Source organism: Urocampus carinirostris, chromosome 7 (assembly GCF_059441175.1).
Source record: "Urocampus carinirostris isolate Australia breed hairy pipefish chromosome 7, RoL_Ucar_1.0, whole genome shotgun sequence".
Lineage (NCBI taxonomy): Eukaryota > Metazoa > Chordata > Actinopteri > Syngnathiformes > Syngnathidae > Urocampus > Urocampus carinirostris.
Genome location: NC_142355.1, coordinates 33,144,166 through 33,169,189, shown reverse-complemented (window position 1 = coordinate 33,169,189; position 25,024 = coordinate 33,144,166). Strand labels below are relative to the sequence as shown.

The 25,024-nt window shown below is 38.5% G+C and overlaps 1 protein-coding gene across 2 annotated transcripts in view; it reads left to right on the top strand.

Moving 5' to 3' along the window:
• Window positions 1–25,024, top strand: part of pparab (peroxisome proliferator-activated receptor alpha b) — a 52,401-nt gene that overhangs the window by 16,237 nt on the left and 11,140 nt on the right. The window contains exons 1-3 of one of the 2 annotated variants that reach the window (XM_088340631.1): window positions 5,836–5,952; window positions 14,492–14,747; window positions 21,751–21,932. In XM_088340631.1, coding sequence (XP_088196757.1) covers window positions 14,540–14,747; window positions 21,751–21,932 — 390 coding nt within the window. In that variant the 5' untranslated portion in view covers window positions 5,836–5,952; window positions 14,492–14,539. Of the gene's footprint in view, window positions 1–5,835; window positions 5,953–14,491; window positions 14,748–21,750; window positions 21,933–25,024 lie in introns of those variants that run through there. The other variant, XM_088340630.1, reaches the window with a different exon arrangement.

Sequence of the window (25,024 nt, the reverse complement as noted above, 5' to 3'; positions counted from 1 at the left end):
CCCCGTTGTGGCTTCTTGTAAACGCCTAAAGGGCTTTTTTATTGTATTCTCTTAGAAAGGTTTTTCTTTTTGTCACTCTTCCAAAAAGGGCGGATTACAAACTTTCGTAATACAGTGGAACCCTGGTTTTTGAACGCCTCTCAGTTTGAACAAATCGGAGTCCGACCAAAAATTTCGAAAAATTCTTGCTTCGCTGTTCGTCAAAAAAATCGGAGTTCGAACGCCGGTAATGCATGAGTGCGTACGTTAGGATGCGATGCTGAGTGGCGTATGGGTGTAGATCGCTCTTTTCGTGACCGACTGTTATCGCGTGCGGACGTGCTTCGTTTTGATATCACTTTTAATATAGGTGTAAGAAGTGTTTTAGCCCCTAATTATGCCTCCGAAGAAAGTCAGTGCAAGCAGCAAAGTTGCTACAAGTGAAAAAAGAAAAGTAGTGCGTACAACTATTGCATTTAAGAAAGAAATAATAGCAAAATATGAAGGGGGTGTGCGAGTGTCTGATCCTCTCCCCACCGTCCACCTGCGCCTTCTGCTGACCACCACAAAGGTAAGAAATCCTATGCATAATTCTATTCTTTATCCTTTTGTTTTTATTTTTACACGTTCATGTTAGCGTAATCTTTCGTACTGAAGACTATGATAACGCGAACGTACGATTAGCCTGTGTTAGCTTCATGTTTACCTTAAACATTCAAGGTAAACAATTCAGGGTGTTGGAACGGATTAAAACGATTTACATTATTTTTAATGGGAATAATGATTTCGGTGATCGAACAAATCTGTTTTCGAACAGGGTTCTGGAACGGATTATGGTTGAGAACCGAAGTTCCACTGTACGTAATACTTTTGCTAGGAACTGTAAATGCGGAGTGTTGGATAATCACTAATGCAGTCATATGTTTCATTCATAAAATTCCCCCCATTGCTTCCTAGGTAGCGAACCAATGGATTGATGGAGGGATTTTTTTTTTCTTTTCGTAAATTATAAATAATCACACAATACGCAACACAGTTTTCCCTCGGCTGTATTATTAAATGAATATCCATGAAGTGAGAACAAAGATATGTGTACTATGCTTACTTGTGCACATTTCTGTGCTCGCGCAGTTCCTCTAATCCGAGATATTTGATGCCGCAAAGCAGTGTGGGACAGAGACGAGTTATACACACAACTCCAACTTACTCTTTAAAAATACTGATATGTATTGCTTGATTTCTCTGGAATATTTCAATTTTTTTACTACCACCTTGCTACTGTCGATATATTGTGGGTGTGTTATTTCCATCTATATATATATAGTGTAAGGCCCAATCCCATTTCTCTCACTCGGCCCTGAGGACCCTCCAGTGAGGTCCCTCGAAGAGGAGTGCCCTCCGCGAGTGAAGTGCAAAGCGGAAAAGGTTTGGACAAGACTTGCAAGGTTCCACCCCTGTCCAGGAGATGGCGGTAATATTAATTGGCTGTAGACCTCAGTGACGTATTGGTCTACGTCACATGTAAACAACTCGAGTCTCAACTTGTAGTGTGTCAGTTGGAGAGTTCGTGCAATGTTAAAAATGCCCGCTACTGCTGTGTTATTACCGATTGCCTGAAAGCTCATCATCTTTTCCGTGTCTCCAATAAACGGAGGAGAAATGTGCTATACTGAAGACAGCTTCGGCGCTATGTAGTGCTGATTCATCTTTACAAGGTACGTACACTCATTAAAAAAATGACCCGTTCGGTCAAATACAGTAAAAGTTAACATACAATGCACGTTCACATAATACCTTATGTTTGTGTAGACATAAATGGCAATCTACTTATTAGTATCTTAATGCCATTTTATGACATATTGTAGGGGTCTTGAATCTGTGACATGACGAAACGTAAACAAACACAAGAACAGTCCACCTGACCCTTAAGCTGACATAATATCGTCACCAAACTTCCCTGTACGACCCAAAAACCTTGGTTCATAAGGAATTTAATTCAAAAGAGTTGTCATTGGATATAAAAAAGCTCATTTCAACATGTTTTCATGATGCTTACATCATCTATGCCCACATTTATGTCTAAATTGTCTGTTATCTATTGTGTTCCAGAGTGGCTGTCCCATAAGCGTGGACAGGTTGGACAGGAATGTTCCCATCCTGTGCTTATGGTTCGATGTGAAGTCAAAACTCATTCAGGACTTAAGGTTGAGCAAGAAGGTCATGTGGGCCCTGCAGGAGCTGCTAAAGAGGGAACAGGGCCATGGCTGGAGGGCCTATACTGGCTGGCCCACGGTCTGTCCTACCGTGTGGTGTCACGGGTCTTCAGGGTTTCCAGGTCCACGATACACAGAATTGTCCACAGTTAATATGGAATAAATTGCCCAAAAGCCATGTTTTAGGCTTTGGAAGTCAGACCCACATTTGCATTCCGTGCTTTTCTGCATTACTATTCAATAAACATCTTTATTTTGAGTAACACCTTGGTGGTTTATTTCATAATGATGTGAGATACTGTGTGTGAACTATGTGACTGTTGGACAGAAAACAACTACAAATCACTCCAGTTTAAATAATAGTTTACTTTCAGAAAAACAAAATCACATTGGGCCGAAATACATAATAGTAAATAAATAATATGTCACAAATTGTAACAAAAATATACCAATACTTCCATAAAGCTGGAAAACACAAACTGGAACTTCATTGAGTTCTTAATAAAATAAAATATTTTCCTTTTATAAAACAAAGGGAAACATTGCAGGGATGTCACTGTTCTGGAAATTTGTCCACGAGCTTCCCAAAAAGGACGGGAACCGCTCAGTTTTGGCCACAGTTTCCTCGAGCCTTTTCCTCACTCCGGCAGACTCCGCTTTCAAAAAGTCAAGGAGTGTATCGTGCTTCCTTTTTTTTCTGGGTGATTTGGGGTTTGGCGCCGGATTAGAAGATGCCAACGACGTGCCCGTCGGTGTGGATGGCGTGGTAGCTGTGATGGTGGCCAGCTCTTCCACGGGACGTTCTACATTGGCCTTTAGGTTGGGTGGAAAAAACAAGAATTACTTAATGCTTGTGTATTGCACAAAAACAACTGTGTATAGGATGCTCAACAAGTTGATGTGAGAAATTATAGGATGTGTTCTGGATAATTATTTGATAGTGAATAGATACACAAAATTGACATGTTATTCTTATGGCTGTAAGAGCCTTCTATTGGCCAGCATCACATATGCTTTAGAATTGTCTCCACATTTGGACAACATTTTGAAAAGGTAATTAGTTTACTTAATATGTGTTTACAGAGAAGGCAGTGGACTGTGTGATAGTAATTCGTTTCAACTGTATTTCCACGTGAAATTCGGAGACATTACTCATAATGCATGATGAAAACTAATGCATTCTGATCTCACATGAAATAATCATATTGTAAATAAAACACGACACCCGAAATTGTGTGCAGTAAACAAGCGCGTATGTCCAGAACGTTATTCTGACTATGCTCCTTTAGCGACTGGCCATGTACATGTAAAAGCACGACTCGTTTAAGATACAAACAGGGATGGGCTGAACCGTGATTTTCTGCAGTTATCCTACTTTAGAGTTTGTAGCGTGAAGATTATTTTTTGGCAGCTCCCTTGGTAGATTTGTGCACTTCGTAAAGTAGCGATTTTGCAATGTTCATGTTTTAACGCGAAAATACGATTTTCTATTGCATTTACGTCCAACTAAGATATCTCAATACATTTTGTTGCAAATACATGCGTGGTTGTGGAAAACTACTTACATTTGTGCGGTTCCTTTCCGGGCATGTTTGTTGATATTGAGAATTCGCAAAGCCTTCTGGGTAGTCACTTCGCTGCCAAGGGAGGTCGAGAGCCCCCTCGGTCTTGAAGTGGCTACGACATGGTTTGAGGGCACTTCTGCCTCGGTCTTGATAGTATCGGGACACACCCCATTTTCACGTGAACGCGCAAACCGAGTGACTAGGGCACATAGCGAGTGAAAGTGCGAAGAATGGGACTCAGCCTAAGACTATGGTTAGGGCTACCCATACACATGTAAACAGACGGTACGAAGCAAGGGAGTATTTAAGATGGTGATCTGGTCAAAAAATGAAGATCAATAAATTGTCACTATTCTCTTCTGGCACTCCCTGGCTTGGATTTAGCACATATTTACATATTTACGATCTGAGAGTGCCGGTCTTCTGGTGATCCCAAGAGCAAAGAAGTGTTCCGCTGGTTCGAGAGCGTTCTCCATCCGGGCACCGGTGCTGTGGAATGCTCTTCCCCCTGAGATCCGATCTGCAACCTCAGTGGAAATGTGTAAATCTAAACTTAAAACTCACTTCTACTCCATAGCATATGAATAACCTACTCTTCTCGTCGGCTGAAAAATAGTCTGTGTAATATAGTGTAATAATCTGTGAAGCCCTTTGAGACTCTTCGTGATTTAGGCCTATACAAATAAAGATGACTTGACTTGACTTGACTTGACATATTTTCACTAATGCAGCCGCTAGCAGCATTAGTTGATAGTATCACTTTTGTGACATGACGCTTTAGCGGCTAGCATCACTTAAGCAGTTAATGCTAAATCATTTAGCAGGTAATGCCAGTTTAACAAATTTGTGTGCCAGTGTTGTAGACACAAGTGCTAGCTGCTAAATTGTGTACCAAACTGGAAGTTGTTAAAATTAATCAATAAAGAAAAGTAGCTCTGGGGTCTAGCTTTGCTTTAGTGGCTAGCCTCACTACAGTCGATGCTAAATAATCTGGTAGATAAAGCCAGGTTCACGGATTTTAACTACTTATATGGACGCTAGTTGCTAATGCTGGGGTCTGTGTTTTGTTTGAAAAAAATAATTGCAGTATTTTCACTAAACCCTGCCCAGAATGTATTGTATAACTCATGTATAATGGGCAACCTTAATTTGGATTTAAGATCGGTATAAAGGTTGATTTCACATTTTTCAGCTCAAACTAAGCATTGTAAATGACAAACATTTAAAATACATGCGGCAATGATTGTAAGCGTTTATCGAAAACGTATCAACATTACAACATCAAATTTCTGATGTTTTTTTTAAATGTCTTTCAAAGTCCGATTCATCATCAGATACACCAAAGAGTTGTTTCCTAGTCTGTTTTTTTTTCATCCATCTCTCAGGACGACTTTCTGTTTTCTGCATTATGTAACATACGTCCCTGTTACCGTAACTAAAATTAGTGTGATAATGAGATCATATCGATTGCCTTTTCATTAGTTATCTATATCACTAGTGGTCTAGTGATTAGGATTCGTCGCTCTCACTGCCGCAACCCAGGTTCGATTCCTGTTGTATCCAATGTCTCGTAATGGTCAGCGATATTTCTCAAATGATCAATCATTGAGCAAATACAATTATATATTACCGTAAATCCCTATATATAACGTGCACCAATACATCGATTTATTTTCCAGTAATAAAAGAATGTGCGTTATGCACGAATCGATACGGTAAATACATTTCATAAAATGTCAGCTCTATAAATCAATAAATAGTATTTCCACTTTGTCTCAAACTCATAAAACAAGGATTTAGCAATTTCCTGTCACTAACCGCCTCTAAAGTCCAATGTCAATCGCTCCCTGATGCATTGCACTTTGCACCATCGCCATGGTGACAAGAAGTAGCCTGTCGGCGTATCGACTCCGCCTGATAAAAAAAACGTTTTGGTGTTGACACGACAAGCGCGATGGTCCGTAATGAGTGAGGTCGGGATTCTGAACGAATCATCTGGCGGCCCGCGTCGGCCCACTCGCACCTTGTGGACGGCACAGTGAACCCCAAACTCCGCACGAGCTTGTCGGGGCCTACCCCACACGGGCCTTAGGTTTAATTATTAACAGGTCATTGCCGACTAATCATCATATGAGCTCTTGGGAAAAGAAGACAGGGAAGGTGTCACTTGAGGGGATTGTTTCGGGAGGTGCACGGTAGGAGAATTAGGTTTTTGCAGCATTCTTCTGATTTTCGTTTTAATATATTGATGCTCTGGGTTTAATTGCTTCAATTTGGACGTCATTCGCCGTCAATGGCATTGCTCGAGATACAGACTTTTCAACATCAGTACAAAATAACTTTGACTTGGTTTCTCTAAACATTTGAGAGAAACGCTCTTTCGGTTTAATACTTTGACAGATTGAAAATTCTATTAATAATTTATCTGTTATTCTATCAATCTTGCTAGCTGTCTGGTAGCTATCTTCCGTTCCATTCATCTATCTTTCTAGCCAAATTCCTAGCCACATCAAGAATTATATTGGTGATGTATATTATTTTATCTTGCTAGCTGTATAGCTATCTTGCTCGCTATTTAATTATCATTTCATCTTGCTTGTTAGCTATTGTGCTATCTATGTGTCTAACTATCTCAGTACCAAGCTATCTTGCTTGCCAAATTCCTAGCCAGGTTGATAAATGTTCTGAGTATGGTTCATATATATTGTATGTATCTTGCTCATTGTCTAGCTATTTTGATAGCTGTCTAGCTTTCTTGCTAACATGCTTGTTAGTTATTGTGCTATCTGTTTATGTGGCTAGCTATCTCACCATGAAGCTATCTCGCTACCTATATTAATAGCTGTCTACCTTCGTTGTTAACTTGCTTTTATGCCATTTTGCTTAAAGTTGCAAATGACATACTTGCTTTTTGGATTTGTTCATTTGAAGTTCCTAAATCAAATACATTTTCAGTTGTACGTCAGAAATAACAGCAGATGATTTGCGAAATCTGATGGAGTCATCCAAATTGAGAACATTACATGACCCCCACCAGCAGAGGGGGCTGTTGGGATTAGATTAATTCTCGTTTGCTGTAAAAAGAAGACCAAATAAAAGCAAAGCCCCTTTAACTTAGACGCAACATTTGTGCTGAAACAAAAGTTGTGAACTCTAAAGTTCTGCATTATAGGCTCTCTAAAGACATCAAATTGCCCGTCTGTTTATAAGTGAGTTGTATCGTTTTTATCTACATCTCCCCTGCGAATGATTAACAGTTAGTCAAACGTTAAAATCGTCTGGGATTAAATCCAAATCCCATTGTGACCCAGATGTGATCCAGAACATGATCGTATGGGTCAATATTTTTTGAGGAGGGGGGGGGCAGAAAAAAAAGAAAAAAACAATGTTTTGTTAGCAACCATTTGGTACCTATGGGGCAAAGGCTTTAATTTGCCATAGCAACAAGTTCCGTATTGTATGTCTCATCTCATTAGCTGCACCGCTTATCCTCAGTAGGGTCGCGGGGTGCTGGAGCCCATCCCAGCAATCATCGGGCAGTGGGCAGGGGACACCCTGAACTGGTTGCCAGCCAATCGCAGGGCACAGGGGGACAGACAACTCACTCGCTCAGTCACACCTAGCGACAATTTGGACCGGCCAATTCACCTGAAATGCATGTCTTTGGAATGTGGGAGGAAACCGGAGTGCCTGGAGGAAACCCACGCAAGCACGGGGAGAACATACAAACTCCGCACAGTAAGGCCGGGAGCTGGATTTGAACCCACGCAGGAGGTTCCCACAACCTCAGAACTGTGCCGCACACGCGCTAACCACTGCGCTGCCGTGCTGCCCCCCGTATTGTATGTATTTGTATTTATTTTTATTCAGCCAGTATAGACCATAAACATGATATATACAAGAAATCATTTGACACGCGAACACTCAATAATGATAAATAATAGATTTAAAAGAATATTATTTCCCTTTAAATATTTCTGTTTAAATCTCTCTTTAATGTTCTACGTAATCCTTTCCAATTGCATCTTAATCTCTTTTCATTTATTCAACCTCAATTCATTCAAGCATTTTGATTACTCGTAATAGAAAGTTAACAGCAGTAAAACTGTGAAAGAGCTAATACAAAATGTATAGATCTAAGTTGCTAATGGTAGCTGTACAAATAAAATGAATTGCATCACGTGATATAAAATCTCCAACTAATTGAAGCCTAATTGATTATGATGAACCAAGGGCTATTTTAATTACTTTGCATGCCTTTATTATTCAAAATTCTTGACAATTCAGCTTCTCAAAAGTAAATATTGACATTTTTTTTTGTCTTCAAATTGCATCACATGATATAAAATCTCCAACTGATTGAAGCCTAATTGATTATGATGAACCAAGGGTTATTTAATTACTCTGCATGCCTTTATTATTCAAAATTCTTGAAGATTCAGCTTCTCAAAAGTAAATATTGACATTTTTTTGTCTTCACTTGTAGAGCGCTTTCTTTTCAGAAGAATAGAAAATAAACTTTATTTTTGACGTCACTAATATATATTAAAACAAATCTCATGTCTAGATTCGCATATTTTATACTTTTTGTGAACTTTGATGTTGGTCAACCCAGACGTTTCGTTGATTTTATTTATTGATTGCTTGATGGATTGATCATCGTCAAATCCAAAGCTTACATGTTGAATTTGTGTTTTATTGGGGTTCTGATTAAATGACTTAATGTGGTGATAAAAGGTTTGAGCCCTTAATCCCAGAACAGCGTTGGTAAAAGAAAGGTAAAAGCAGATAAGCGCAGTGGGAAAAATCACATAAAGGCTCTTTGTACTCAGTTGGGTATTGTAAACACAAAATATTCTACTTTGAACTTTTTAAAGACACCTCAAACGATGCACCACACCTTTAAAGATTCAACTAAAAAAACGAATTCGCTGACAAAATGTACCCAAAATAGGTTTACATTTTTGACTTTTTTTGTGGTTGAAGAAATTCAACATATATCAACATTTTGCAGCTGGTTCATTTTCCTCATGTTGAGATGTCTGAGTTTTCCCTTGCCCCCATGTAGGTTTCAGATCAGGAGATCAGGTTATGGTGGTATGTACAGCCCTTTAAGACTTTTTGTTATTAAGAGCTATACAAATAAACATGACTTGACTTACCCTGTTGTTGGAGCTTTCTGATTGGAACACAGAACCTCTGTTGAAGGCTGAGTTTTGACAGCACCCAACTTTTGTCGTTTGCGAACGAAACATCTCTATGAGCTGGCTCTTTGCAGCGTTCAAAAGTAGTCAGACTCCCTCCAATCAACAGCTGGTTCTCTTGTTTCTCTTTTGATTGGTCAATTTGCATTTTGGGGGGATTCTGTCTTGTTGACTTCAAATTTGTTGAATTGAGCATAAAAAGGTTGAAATTGTATTGTATTTCATCTTTTTCTATATTTTATATATTTCCATCAACTAATTATATTATATATTTTATATATTACGTTTTTTTCAGGGTAAATGTGATTATATAAAAATGTACTTTATTCTTTTCTTTCATCTCTTTTTCCTTTTGGTTTTCATATATTTGTCTTTTTATCTTTTTTTTCCCCTTTTTAAGTCATTCCATGCATAATGTTACATAATAATTGGTAATGTAGGGATTAAATAAATAAAATAAACCTGTAGAGACGTTTTTAGTGAGCCAAGCCCTCCCACCCAAAAAACAGTTCTCTAAAACTAGTCCGAACCCCCATCTCTTTAGTAAACTCTGGTCAAAGATGTCACCGTGTTCTTTCGTATTTGCTCAGAAAATTACTAATTCTTTGGCATACAACTTCTTTTTCAAGTAACTGAAATTGTTACTTTCCTTGGTAAGTAGTATTTACTAGAATAATTCAGTTACTAACTCAGTTACTTTTCGGAAGTGCACATGATAATGCTGACGGATATATAGGAATCCGCCTAAAATATTTGTTCTTTGTTGGAAGTTGCTTCTTGTAATCCGTTTGTTTCGCCTCATTATATTCGTTTTACAAACAGACTCTTTAATTGATTCCCAATGTGGTAGTTAGCCTTCCCATTTTGATTGACTCATTTCCATGATTAGGGGCTGTTCATGCTAGTTTTATTCATGCACAAATCGTGAAGTTACATAAAACTTGGGTCTCCCTCGACACTGATATTCCACCTGTCTCACTCTTACCTTTATCTCGTGGCTAACAATGTGCACTGCACTATGTGGTTATCAATGACAATGAAGACAATTCTACTTCTATAGGCAGTTAAATCAGCTCCGTAGTTATAAAAGTTTATTTATTTACAAATGGTGGTCGGAATGTTTTAAGTCAAAAATATAATAACTACAGTTGCCCTCATGTGGGTTTTAGATCAGGGGATGATGTGATAATAGTCTATAGTTTGCAATAGTCTGTGGTCTTCGCAGCCCTTTGATACTCTTTGTGATTAAGGACTATACAAATAAAAATGACGACTTGACTACTATAACTACTGTTTTAAAGTAACATGCCCCCAACACCGTTCAAGACCTGTGCAGTCTGTTGTCCCTCTATGCTAGTGACACTGAAGGTTATGTGGGGTCCTCATGGTGAGGTCATAAGCCGCCAAAAGTATGTATGTTATTTAAATAGAGCGTGATGTTTGCAGCAGGCGGCTGTTGACAAAACAAGTCACTGTGTGTTTTATGACGAGCCGTCAGTCTACGCTCGAAAAGTGAGCTCGTTCGAAGAGTCTGGCGAGTTCATTTGAGCTGGTGTTAAGTGGCGATTAGACGGGAAGGATTTAACGCCCGTCATCTAGCCATGCTAATACGCACGTTTAATCGGCTGAGTGTATTTTAGCTGGAGTAATTTAGACCGGAATTCTGTCTATAGATGAGATCTTTTTTGTTTGAGTGTAATTGTCCTTGTTGTAAGACCTCAGTTTAAAACAGTGGTGGGGAAACTAAGGCCCACGGGGCACACACAATATTTTTAATCTGTCCTGCTGAACAAAAATTTAAAAAGTGATGTTGTTTTGGTGTAAATCTTTTCACCATTTTCATACCTGGCCTCCTTGCCAAATATTTTAACTCAGTGGCAGCCCAAGACTTGTTTGGACCTCCAATTTTATTCATAATTTAGCTTTCAGTTACACTTTTTGTGGGTGTTTTTTGTAGTATTTGAATACTTAAAAATACGTACATTACAAGTCTTAAAAATAGGAAAATTGTACAAAGCAAGCAGAAACTGATGCTTTACTAAGTTAAGTTATTTTTAAAAAAGGCTGATATTTATAATTATTTTTGTATACTGGTATTAAAATGCGATAGTGACCCTCTCAACCAAAACAGCTAATTACTTTTTGGGTGGTCAAAACTGCTACAAGTGGGACAGCCTATCGTCGCTGTCATGTGAGAAAAAAACCTACCAGTAATCGTTATAAAGTGATAAGACATCATTAAACAATATTATTTTATTTGTTTTTGTGGTATTTTTGTTCAGTGTCCTTGTTTTTATTTTAATTTTTTCTAGTAAAATTTAAAACAATAAGATTTAAAATAAGTTCAGTTTTTTATCCTATATTTTAGCTTTTAATATAAAATGGTAAAACAGATAATAAACCTTAAATTGAAAAAAATATGTGATATAATTGATGGTGTAATAATAGTCTGTGGTTTGCAATAATCTGTGGTCTGTGCAGCACTTTGATTCTCTTTGTGATTAAGGGCGTCACAAATAAACATGACTTGACTTGACTTGCCAGATTTGATATTGTTCTCATGATTTTATTTTATTTATTTTTACATAAAAGCAACAATATAGTTCATATTGGCAGGCTTATAAAGCCATTACTCTGTAACTATCTATTCAATAAACGATTGAGGGAAGATAAAGATAATTGTTAAGGTACATTTTGCATCGTTTACGTAACAAAGCAATTGTTCCCATTGAAATAACATTGAACAGAAATGATTTGTTCCAGCTCCACAGCAAAAGCAAAGGGTACTAAATTAAGTACAGTCCATAATAAAAATTTGAAAACTCAAATTATTGTAAAGAAATAAATATCAGTATGTGCGAAAATTCAAGATGCCAAAATCAAATTAGATTTTTCTAAAAACTTTATCGATACATTCTTTATTCACTCATGCACGTCCATTCCTCTGGTGACAAACACAAGTTGAGGTTAAACTGGAGGCGTGCAAAAGTGCCGAGTGGTGCAAACAAGGGGCAGCTGCTGTTGTTCATCTTCATCGCCATTCTGGAACCTGCACCCTCATCCCCTCCCCCTGTCTTTGATGGACTTAACAAGGCCTGATGAAAAGGGGCTTACTGAAGATTGACCCAGTTTACATGGGGACGTCTGAAGTTTTGTAATACCAGGTGGGAAGCTCGACTGGATCCTTCGCTCGTCTGCTGGCATCCAAACTTTTCTTTTCTCGTATCACTTTTTAGTGTCCTCTCTGCATCAGAGTGGAAGTTTAATCAGATTTCTCTGAGGTGACCTTGGCATTTTCTTGATTGCTCATAGACCGGTTTTACAAGGATGTCATCCAGGACTTTAGGGTACTTCCTTTAGTGTCATAATGCTTCAAACGCTGAAGAGACTTAAGATGTTGCATGACAGAAGTTTCTTGTCTATTTTTTTTTAATGAGTTTCAAATCTGCCACTCTTAAAACACTGGGTGAAAAATAACCTATTTTTGATCCAAAGTAGATCCATCTACTACTCGGATTAATTTAAGCTGACTTTTAAGTGACAGAAAAGAGAAACAAATGTGCATGACAGAACCCCCCTATAATATGTGAAGTTGTCGACCGGAGATAATGGATCGCAGCAACGACCATGCATTTCATTTAAGGTGGGCCACACAAAAGGTTCCTTCTGCCACTAATCTGTTGCAGCAATATGGAATTGGGGGTAAAAAACACCACAAAAAGGTTTGCTTTGTTTAGAAAAAAACATTAAAACCCTAAAAACTGGATTGATTAGTCAAAAACAACTTGCTTTCCAAAAACTATGGAATGTTTTTTTTTTTTAAACTTACCAGAAGTAAGATCTGGCCTAAAAAATCCAACCCGTCCCAACCTCGACCTGCGGGTATTAAAGCCCGACCCAGCCCTAACCCGACGGATTAACTTGATTTGCAGAATTGAGCCAAACTCAAACCAGAAATGTCTTTTTTTTTTCATGAGAGGAGATATTTGGGAGGAGGAGAGGTGTTTTGAAAGACTCACTTTTGTAACAAAATATAAGTTAAACAAAACTGTATGAACACCTACATCTTTTTTTATGTGGCAGATTTTATATTAAGCAACAATTTTCCATTGTTGACTCTTTTTTTTTTTTTTTTAAGGGAAGACAGGAACATCTCAGGCCGTCTGTCATTTTAACATGTAAAAGTGTGCTATAAACCACAGCAGCAGTACATCCTTCAGAATCTATTGCAGCACAAATCAGAATAATGATGGGTTGATCATTAACAAAAACATTGGTGAGAGAGAAGCCCGACCCATCCCAAACGTAATGATTCACATTTTAGGCCTCTGAAACTAAATCCCCCAAATGGGTAGCTTTGTTTAAAACCTTGAATAATATAATGTTTGCATCCCCTAAAATGTTATTTGAAATAACAATAAAAGTATGTCAATTAAAACAATAATATTTTTTCCTAAGGTTCTGCATCCAAACTTCTTCAATTTGTTGGAACCAACCACCAAAAGTAGGCAACCCTAATAAAAATGATAATTTACTCTTTTGCCTTGCATTTATTGAAAAACTGATCCAATGACATCTGCTTTCCCCGGCTTTTGATAAACTATCGGGAATGCGCCAGGCAGATGTAGCAATAGACAGACCTGTCAACACTTTTCTGGTGGATTCCTTTCAACAATTTCCGAGACTTTATTGAATGTTGTTATAATGTACTTAATTTGGGATGATTGAATGATGGCTGCATCCTCCACCCCATCTTGCCGGAAACCTTCCTCTTCGTCCCCGAACTCTGAACTCTGATCTTTGATGTGACAAAGAAAGCATGCTAGGAGCACGCATGTGGATTACCAGGCAGATGTCAAGTGATAGCCAATTTTTTTACGTCCAGGAAACTCTGGGAGCATTTAATAGCAGCGCATATTGTACTGTAATTTTGACTTTGTATCGTGAAACGCCTATGAATCTTTGGGAGGCAGTAGCTCAGGAGGTAAAGCACTCGTCTTGAGATGAAGAGGTCACAAGTTCGATTCCCGGCTTCCCCGTGTTATATGTCGAAGTGTTCTTGGGCAAGACATTGAATCTCTAAATGTCTTGCCCCCAAAAAATCTTAATGTCCCCCATAAGCAAGTAGTTCTTCGTAACCTGAAACTTTCGTATGTAGAGACATTTAGAAGTAGAGGTATTTGATTTATATTAGTTTTTGCAGGGGAGTTTGAAATACATTTATTAAACAAAATCAGTTATTTAATATAATGGGCTACCTCGTGAGCAGATGATCAATATATATGAAAAGAAGAATAATAGTAATCTGCCACCTACTGATATGGATGAATGTTACTTGGCTGCTTACTGTAAGAAAGCAAATATATTGAATGATTTCATGTTTTTATGCAATGATAAAATTGGACAGTTTCCTGCGGCACACTAGATAAGGTCTCACGGCACACCAGTGTGCCCTGTCATAAAAAAAATGTTCACAATGTTGTTATCAATGATAATCTAATTCTTATTATTTGGTTGTTTTTTTTCTAAGGAGTAATTTCATTGGCCGACACGCCACCCTCCCCACCTCGAAGCGACCATGGTGGACATCGAGAGGCGCTACCGGCCACCTTCTCCCCTGGAGGACTCCATGTTGGGCAGCCCGCTTTGCGGCGATGACGATTTCATCGGCGGGATGGAGGAACTCCACGACATCTCACAGTCTATCGACAGCGGAACCCTCAGTTCTTGCGATCCCCCGGAGTATCAGTCATCCAGCAACGGATCGGAAGGCTCCGCTGTCTTCGGTAAGGAAAGGCTTCCTATTTTGTCCATCTGTCGAGTCATGTTTATCTTGAAAGCCCTTAAATTACAAGATGTCTCAAAGCGCTGCACAGACTACAGACTATTAAGACCAGAGACTATTATTCCAACAGTCAAAAATATTCCATTCAATATTTGTCCGATATTGACCCGAAGTAAAACAACAACAAATCAACTGTGTTGAGATTAGTGAATACCTACCAGTAGCCCATTAGGTTTAACCATTGGCCATGGATAACCTGAAATAGAGAGAAGCAGGACTAAAATTCCCGTCTATGTTAACCAGAATCAAATTGAGGAAATAAATAAACACCAGTTATAATTCAAATTGATATTGGCTCAGATAATGTCTTTATTGGACAATAGTTTGGGTTTGAATATCTGTATCGTAACAGGTGTGAATAGATAGTTTGGGAACAACTATCAAATTGGAGCATCCCAAAAGTGTGACCCGATTTATTTTCTCTCCCATAATCAGAAGGGCTGTATCTGTGCTGTATTGATCCTGAACATAAGGGATTTCCCTAACACGGGTACCTTAGTCAGTGTGTGAAACTGCAACTATCCTGATCACTGAGGCCTCAAAAGAACACGTGCCGAATGTTTTGTTTATCCTCCAATTTTCAGACATGAAAATGGGACCGTTTTTAAAAAGGTGAGATGGTTGTGGAGGAGATATGTTTGGGTAGATTGTAAAACTCCCCAAAATATTAACATGTTTATTTTTGCATAAAAGCAAGTTAGATTTAGCTCGGCTTAGTTACTGTGGCGATGTATTCTCTACAGCAGGGGTGTCAAAGTCAAATGGACGGAGGGCCAAATAAAACATTTGGCTACAAGCCGAGGGCCGGACTGTCCAATCTTTACTGAAACCAAGATTTAACCTACTGAAAACACAACAAATATATTACAATATGATTGGATTAATAAAGCAATATTTTCTTATGACTCTGTCAGTCATTTTTAATTTCAGCAGGCACAAAATACAAATGTCCTTTATATAAAAAACTCATAACATATCTCATAACAACAACTCATAACCATTTTCTATAATTCAATCATCTGAAATTATTAAAAAGAAATATTGCCTCGAAATACAATAAAATAAAGTGCAAAAATCTCTTGTTACTTAAAACCAATAGCAATCAACACACTGGACCTCATCTGTCCTGCTCAAATGTACATTGACTTTCCTTTCTGGGCTTTCTCTGGGTTAGTGTGAAAAAAAGGAATTACTGATTAACAAATAATAACAATCAAAAGTCATTTTCTCTGCTAAATAGGAGACAATTTTATCAAAAGACTGTTGTCCACATCAAGATCTATTTTCCATGAAAAGCCGAAAAACAAGAAACACTCCCAGGACAGAGTCGGCAAACAAAAACAACATAGTCAACATAGACAATAAAGCTTTAAAATTCCCGAGGGGAACAACAAAAAACAAGACCTTCTTTATGTGCATATTTAACTTTTAAACTTGAACGGAGTAAAAACTTCAAATGTGTAATTGCACAGGAAACATTACTGTATTATTACTGTATTTACATAAATTTATATACAGTACTGTATTACTACAACTCTACATTACTTGTTTGAGGCGTGTGTTTTGTTTCATGATGCCGTCTAATATTATACGCTTTCATCACCGCCACACTTTCTCCACATAGCAGACACACAGGTTTTCCAGCTACCTCCGTGAACATGTACTCCAACTCCCACCTTGTTTGAAAGCCCCGGTTTTCAGTGTCCACCTTCCGTTTAGCCATTGTTGATGGGTATCTGTGGGCTAATTTTTGCTGTTATGCTAATGACTGCTGCTGATCGACTGCTGAATAAATCAAACCGCCTCCCGCTTTGCTCCCGCTCGGCGCGTCCCCGTTGCATTTTGGGAAATGTAGTATTCATGCGTACTGCGGGCTGCTGGCTTGCAGCGGCCTGCGGGCCGGATCTAATAATATATTGATATCGTCACGCGGGCCAGGTAAAACCCTTTCGCGGGCCTAATGTGGCCCGCGGGCCTTGACTCTGACATATGTGCTCTACAGCTAGCCTGCTCCTGATAAGGCTAACAATGAGGCTAAGATTATCTTCAGAGATAAACCTGGCACCTCCACTGTCTCTAGTGTGAAAAAATGCAAGGCTTGTATAGCATTTCCTCGGACATTTTCTCAGCTTCTTGCCCTTTATGCAGCCACCCTGCAGAGGAAACTCATTTACTCCGCTTATTTCCAGGATCTTCTTCTTTCGGTCATGCCCACAGGTGAGAGTAGGAAAGTGTAGATCGACCGGTAAATTGAGAGCTCCCTCTTCACCGTGATGGGACCGGTACAGGGTCCGCATGACGGCCGATGCTGCACCTAATCCACTTGGTCCAGGATCTCATCCCCAACCCGGAAGCACCATGCCACCCGTTTCGGCTGAGAACCATTGATTTTCAAATTATTTGTAATGATTTGTTTTTTTATTTTAGATATTTTTTTTAATTTTACTATTAATTTTATGTTTTTTTTCTGTGTTTAAGATAAGAAAAATAATATTTAAAAAGTTAATTTATTAGTCTTCGACCATACTAGATAATTTTTTTTTCAATATTTATTTTGTTTTATTAGAAAAGGTGGCAGTCACAACTAAAAAAATATGTTTACTTGCTACTTAACGTGACTACTTTGAGCAATGAAGGCCAAAATATTCATAAGAGGATAAAAACGACTTTTTAAATTACAATCCAATTTTAATCGGAAAATTGGCAATTTGATTGTTTTCAAAATTGTCTTTTTCTTTGTAATCAGCCAATGACAAAAGGATTATCTTACCGACTGACCTAAAATGTACAACACAGACAGTTTTATCATTATAATCTGTTCCAAGATGCTGTCTCGTGAAGATTTTTGGCGTTCCAGTGAGAGATATTTCTTGTAGATTATTTTTGAACCACTGAGATTTGGAGCCACACATTTGACAGTATTCCATCAATACATTCATTCCCTTTCAATGCATTTTCAACTACATTTCTGTGCTGTTCTTCTCTAAAAACTCGGACTCCCCCCTCTGCATTCCACAGTTGCCTCAAAACACCTCTCGGGAAACGTCCACCAGCTTCTCTTCCCTCCTGAATAGAGGATGAGGTGGGCCGCTTCAAAATGTTAGCTTCTACCAAATGTATGCAGAAAAAAAGTTCTTTTTTTTTTTTTTAAGGATAGAGAGGTGAGGAAACATTTGATCACTTAAGCTACATGCCGGACGTTTTGGCGTCACTCAAATAACAGATTGGCCTAATGCCAGGCGATTGGATTATTTCTGTACCCAGTTCCTGCCACATGACTAACTTGTGCCAATCACGTGAATGGAAAATAGCCTCTTGCTCCTGGCAGGAGGATCAAATGGAAATAAGAGAAACTGACCCACTACTTGGATTATTTTCAGTCTAACTTTCTGGCTTTTTTGTGTACAAAAATGACTCTCCCAATTAGTCGATTTTCTTCTTTTATCCCAATATATATTTGTATTTTTTTTTTTTTTTTAAATACAATTTCTACCAAATAATGACTGTCTTCTCTTGACCCTGTCATGATTACTGATGTGACTCAGCTGTGCCCGCTCATTTAGCCCAAACCGCCGCGGGTTCTGACTGGCTCCCTGAACTCAGTCCTGTCAATCCCCTGTTGTCAGTCTGTCTGCAAACCTCAGTGAATACTAGGCAAGCTTTTTTCCCTGACTCCCATCCGTCCCGTTTTTGCTCCTGTCTGTCTCCGGCTACGACCCGTTTTTGATCCTGACCACGTCTGCTCTCTCGTTCCGGCTTACGACCTGTTTCTAACCCCAACCACGTTTTTGCTCTCCTGTCCCGGCTACGGACCTGTTTTTCCGTCCTTGACAACACCATCGCTCGCTACGGAAGACCCACTTCCGTGTTCGGATCACAATCCGAGTCCAAGAGCGACTTGCTTACCACGCCTAGTGAACTCCGGATCGTGGGCGCAGCCCTTCCTCTTTCCTTTAATAAAACTTGTGAGAAACGTAACGCAATTGGGTCCTGTTTTAGTTCTGGTCGTGACAGACCCAAATTGGGTTTTATATTGACTTATCTTTATTGCATTGGTTCTCATCTGGAACCACCATTCCACCCTAAATACGATCAGAGATCCCCAAAAAAGTTTTTCAAATGTATTGATTGATTACACACTAATCCGTTGGTTATTGTGGTTAATGGGGACCAGAAGCCATCATAAAGTAAAAAAAAATCTGTAAAGTAGCATTGCCTCTTCATAAAAGCCTCCACAGGTTAACTCTACCTCGGATGACGTCCTTAATGACTGAGAGTACATGACTGTAACAAAATACCCACTATAGATCTACAGATAAAAAAACAGAACATATAATTGCAATTGAATAAATACTCTTTATTGTCATTATACAAAATAAAACAAAACTGGAGAGCTTTTCCTGTCAGTGCATCTAAGTGCTTTAGAGAACGGCTGGCTAGCTGCACGCTAGCATCGGGTAACCTCGAATTGTGCCGGGTCTCCACAATGATTAAAATAATACTGTCCCGAATGTAGCGGTTTCCCACGAATTGTAGCTCTAAGTCATCCGTTTCATGGGTAATCAATCTGGCGTTAGTAAAATACAGGCTTGGCAGAGGTGGCTTAAAGGGATACCCAAATTCTAAAACATACATATGAGAAAAAAATGTATCTGTTGTTTGCATAATATCTAACTATATATGTCATTGGTATATTCCAATTATTTTCCGGGAGAATGCATTTTGAAGACAGTCTGTATTTTCTCTGACTTCCTGAACTCTGACGTCAGGTGAAGCGCACCAGCACCCTAGCAAGCCAGTCACCATACTGAGGGTTTTAAGCAATGGTACAACAAATGGTGAGCACCCAAAATGGGGCAAACTAGCAAAAATGACACACAAAGAGCCAACAGGGGTTAAACCAGCCGGGATACGGCAGGCTAGCTGGGACGGATTGGAGGGAAAACGGGAGGCTGGTCGACTAAAAGGATGCAGTAGTCATAACTACATGTTATGTTCCTAATTGAGGTCTTTTCTAATCACTTTTAACAGAGTTGTTAACCTAGCCATTGCATTGGGCTAGACCAGCGGTCGGCAACCTTTGACACCGAAAGAGCCATTCGAACCCGGTTTCCACGGAAAAAAAAACACTGGGAGCCGCACATCTAAAATAAAAAACTTCTACTACTTTACCGCAGCATGTTTCTTATGAAATCCACGTGCTACAGAGAAAATTACATTGTATTCATTTAATGAACACATTTTGAACAATTTGAATTCTTGAAAAATAATAACAATGAATGTCTCTTTCAAATAAATTAAAAAGCTGAATTTAAATTGTCCATGTAGCAAACGAAAGCAGAAAAATGCCATGAGGCGTCATCCTTATATCCATTTATCTTATCTAAAATGAAGATAACACTGTATATATTGCTTTTTCTTACCTTTACACTTTGTATAAACAACTATAGTGTGGTTATGTCTTATGAAGTGCTACGGAGAAAATTAAATTTTACCGATGTAATGAAAACATTTTGAATTCTTGAAAAAATAATAATGTCTGAATGTCTCTTTCGAATAAAATAAAAAGCTGAATTTAAATTGTGCATGCAGCAAACAAAAGGGAAAAATACGTGAGCCGTCATCCTTATATCGCCTTGGGCTTTCAAAGTATGCAGCGGAGCCTTGACCTGAATATATAAAATAAATTGGGGGAAAAAGCACTGTGTCACTAAACAATGAAAATTAAATATTTGCAAAATATCTGCATAAATATTTATTTTACCTGGTTAATGGGACTTCTGCTCTTGAACCCCTGCGCACAGCTTCTTGCGACATTTGACCGTTTATTGTTAGCCAGTTTTTCCCCACAAGTTAGGCATACTGGTAGGCCACTCTCGCCCGAGGTAAATGCAAATGAATCTGCCCAGGCATCATTGAATGTTCTATTTTCTTGAGATATTTTTCTTTTCTTACATTTCTCCATTGGCTTTGCCGGGGTTGAAAGTCGCTCAAAATAGACGGCGTTTCAGCGGGTATACCAGCTTCCGCAGTGTGACGTCTATTTTGAGCGACGAAAAAATAATATCAAATAATTTAATTAATATTTTAATATTTCAAGATCACAATAATCTTCAAATTTAAAACTAAAATAATATAAAAACTAACACAAATAAAACACACTTCAATTAAATACAAAAACAATTTTTTAGTAATTTATTTTCCCTACCCAATCAGAGCCGCATTATAAGGATGAAAGAGCCACATGAGGCTCCGGAGCCGCGGGTTGCCGACTGCTGGGCTAGACCTGCAGCCTTGGTATAGCCTTCTCCACGACGCTGCCTCAGTTGGTTCCCGGACTCAATAACAATCCACGGAGAAGTCGCTGGTGATCACCATTTCTTTGCGCTCTCCTGACTTACTCAGAGTTCCAATTTAATTGATGAATTTCTTTTCAATGTTAAGAGCTGCTGAACGCCAAGGGTGGCCATGCTTCCCAGTTTGTTTTGGGTGATCACATTGACTTGTGTGCCCGCCCCGCTATTTGACTGACAGCATACTCATGCACACAGATAATCACGCCCACCCAACACTATTAGCGAGTCAAAAGTCAAGTCAAGTCAAGTCAAGTCAAATTTATTTATATAGCCCTTAATCACAAAAATGTCTCAAAGGACTGCACAGGATTACAGTTACAAAATTACACAATTACCTGATCTCAAACTAGCAAACTAGCCCGACCTAACCTGCCTCTGTGATGGAATTTGCTGTGTACTGTGTGCTCCGAAACCAATGCAGGATACGTTGACATCAATGACAATAGAGACAGTTCAATTTATTTTCCGCAAAGCAGTGAACCAGCGATAACCGAAGCGCGAAGTAGCAAGGGGTATTGTGGAGCAGTGCACAGCTTATATTATTCACCTTTTAGAAAATGTCATCGAGCAATTTTCTTTTCCCCACAGACGCCCTGACACCAGCATCCAGCCCGTCTTCATCTGTTGCCTACGGGGTGTCGGCAAGCCAGGACGACTTGTCACCTTCTTCTTCTTTGTCGTCCTCTTCGGCACTCAGTTTAGAGTGTCGCGTTTGCGCTGACCGCGCCTCAGGATACCACTACGGTGTGCATGCCTGCGAGGGCTGCAAGGTGAGACTAAGCCGCCTGACTGATTCAAATGAATAAACACTCCATTACATAAATTGTATGTACACTGGAGATGTAAATTAGAGAACAATTTAGAAAAAAAAATGAATCATTCTGAAAAACGCCATGTTCACTGTGCTTAACAGTTCAGGGACATTTTGTTGTGTCTATACCATGCTTCTACACTTTCTCACAAAAACCTGTAATTTGCCAAAACGACTGATCAAAATTAGAGAACACTGTCAGTTTTGTAACAAACACTTCCATGGGACCCTCTATTCATTTTGTGTTTGGGCTTCAGACCAATCAAAGATCTCCTTCTCCATTTCTGGGAACTGTCCAAGACGTATTCTTTTTTCTCCAGGCATCGTGTAAACATTTTTAATTGCAAAAATAATTTTACTAATATAAAGACCAGATTTCAGCACACTCTTACCATAAATTATGCGGTTACGCTTTCCCCATTGATTGAGTTGGTTTGGTGATTCCTGTATAAGTCACATTCCCCTTCCAACAGACTGCCTACCATTCACTACTGGTGACACACAACCAAATAGTCACATATAAGCTGATCCCCTGATCTGAGTATTTTTTAGTTGTAAATTTAGCTGTGATGCGTGGGCATACGCTAGGGAGACTATCTGCATGTGGAGAAATCCGGCGCCACCATAACTATTCAGCTGTAATGCTTTAGGCCCAACACTGGTTAGAACAATGTCATGACACAAGCTCATTGTATTTTTTCGGACAAGAAAGCGCACCCGAACAAACAAACATTTGCCTGAAATTCTGTAATATAGTAAATTCAATTGAAAATTCACAATTCTAATGAAATACTTCTACATATCGTCACCATTTATGATTAAATAACGCTAATTTAGTTGTGAAACCACGTTTTCTATTATTTATGTTCCATGAAATAACTTTCTTTTTTTCTTGACGTTTCTTTTTTGTTGATGCAACCTTTTTAGTGTAGTTTGGATTTTATGCGCCTTAAAATCTAGTGCATTTCATATAGATTCAAAAAGAATCTCCTAAAGGAATATTTTAAGGGTACACCTTGTAATTAGATGTGCCCTATTCAGATAATAAATTGCCCTGACAACAAAAAATAAAACAAATATTTTAAAATGTTATTTTGATATTTTTTTTAAATTCCTTTATCGGTCTGTGCTCAAGGCAGTCATGTTTTGTCAAAAATGTGACGAATAAAGATATATATTTTTTTACATTTAAAAAAATATTTTATGTGTATTGTTGTCAATTATTCAATGTTTTCATTTGTGTGTGTATTGTTTTATTAACACCTCACTTTTTGCCCCCCCAAAAATTTAATGGATAAAGACATACATGTCAAAACCAGAACGGAAACAGGACCCACTCGCGTAATGTTTCTCACAGTTTTATTGGGAAGAGGGGAAGGATTGCACACACGATCCGGTGATCGCCGGTCACGGGGAGCAGGTCGCTTTGAACGCGGAAGTGGGACTTCTCTGGCGAGCGATGACGGTGTCGGGAACGGAAAAAAAGGGTCAGTAGCCACGATAGAAGAGCAAAAACGTGATTGGGATCCGAAACGAGTCGAAAGCCAGGAGAGGAGAGTAGACGTGGTCGAGATCAAAACAGATTGTAACGGGAGACAAACAGGAGCAAAAAACAGGACAGGGCTTGCCATGTAAAAACAGATTAGCAGGCGGACCGACAAAAGGGGACTGACAGGACTTTAAATACTGACAGGGAGCCAATCTGTCAACAAGCTGTAGCTGGCGCCACATGGCCGGGGCCAATTGGGCGCCATGGCAACCGTGGCAATACATTTAAGAAACAAATATGTATATGTTTTTTGTTTGAATATTCATCAATCATTTATATATTTAGTACTAACGCCCACATAAAACAAAATAATCGAGCTATAAATATGTGAATAAATGAAATTTCAATCTCCCCCTTTTTTTTAACTGCATTTGTTTTTTACTTGTACTATTCTTTTTATATAAATGTTTATTGTTTTTAAAATTATTCTTGAAATGATTAAAGCAAGCTATCTGCCAAAAATAAGTCACAAAAATATTTACGAGTTGTTATGTAATTTCCACTCCTTTCAGTGCAATGCAAAAATTTTGTTGTGGCGTTTCGTTTTCATTTTCTCCGGCATGCCTAAACACATTGCGAGCATTAACAGGTTTTCTTTCTTTTGTGTTTTTCACAAGCTTGTTTTCCAGGGAAAACATAATATAAAGGGATAGTACAGTAGAGCCATCAGAAACGACATTAATCAGTTCTGCTAAGTGAATTTGCCATGTAGAGGGGGATAAACTTATGGTGATAAGCAAATGCATTCCGAACCCTTGTTAACGCAGGTAAAAACATTAAAATAAAAAAATAGTGCATAGTAAGTAATACTCAGATCTTATATACAGTTATTTGATTAAATACAATTATAAAAAGATAAACTTGTTACGGAAAAATGATTTCTTTTTTACCTTTGTTGTTGTGTGATTTGAGCTGTTACAGTGGTATTAGTGGGTGGGTGTTAAGGGGGCTAGAAAAAGCTGATGAATCCTGATTTTAAAAGTTCCACTTCATAAATAGATATACATTTAATAAAATTTACCTTCAGGGTTATGTGTCTCTAGCTGGTAGAGTGGAGTAGCGGGTGGATTCAAATTACTCCATTAGAAGATTTTCTTGCTTTAATCACCTTATTTTTAGTCATTGTCATGTTGATTGTTCACGGCACTATTCCTACGCAAGGGTAGCAATCTTAGTGGTTCAGCTTCTTTTCCATAGTTATCATGATATTGCCTTTACCTTTAGCATCACTGCAAGCTTTGGAACCTTTAGGGAATAAAAGCAGTACAAAAAATACTGTTTTGTTATTAAAGAGAACACGAGTTTCTGAAGTGAATTAAGGGAAAGCATTGCAGCAGGTAATTTAGCCGTTAGCTTATCGACCTCTCCATGATACCGTGACTTTAACCAATTGCAGGCCAGCATGTTATAGGACGTCGACCAATCGCAGACAGGAATTTTAGAGATTTAAATACATATGCATGAATCCCACATAATTTGTTTTTGGGCATACAAAATTATTT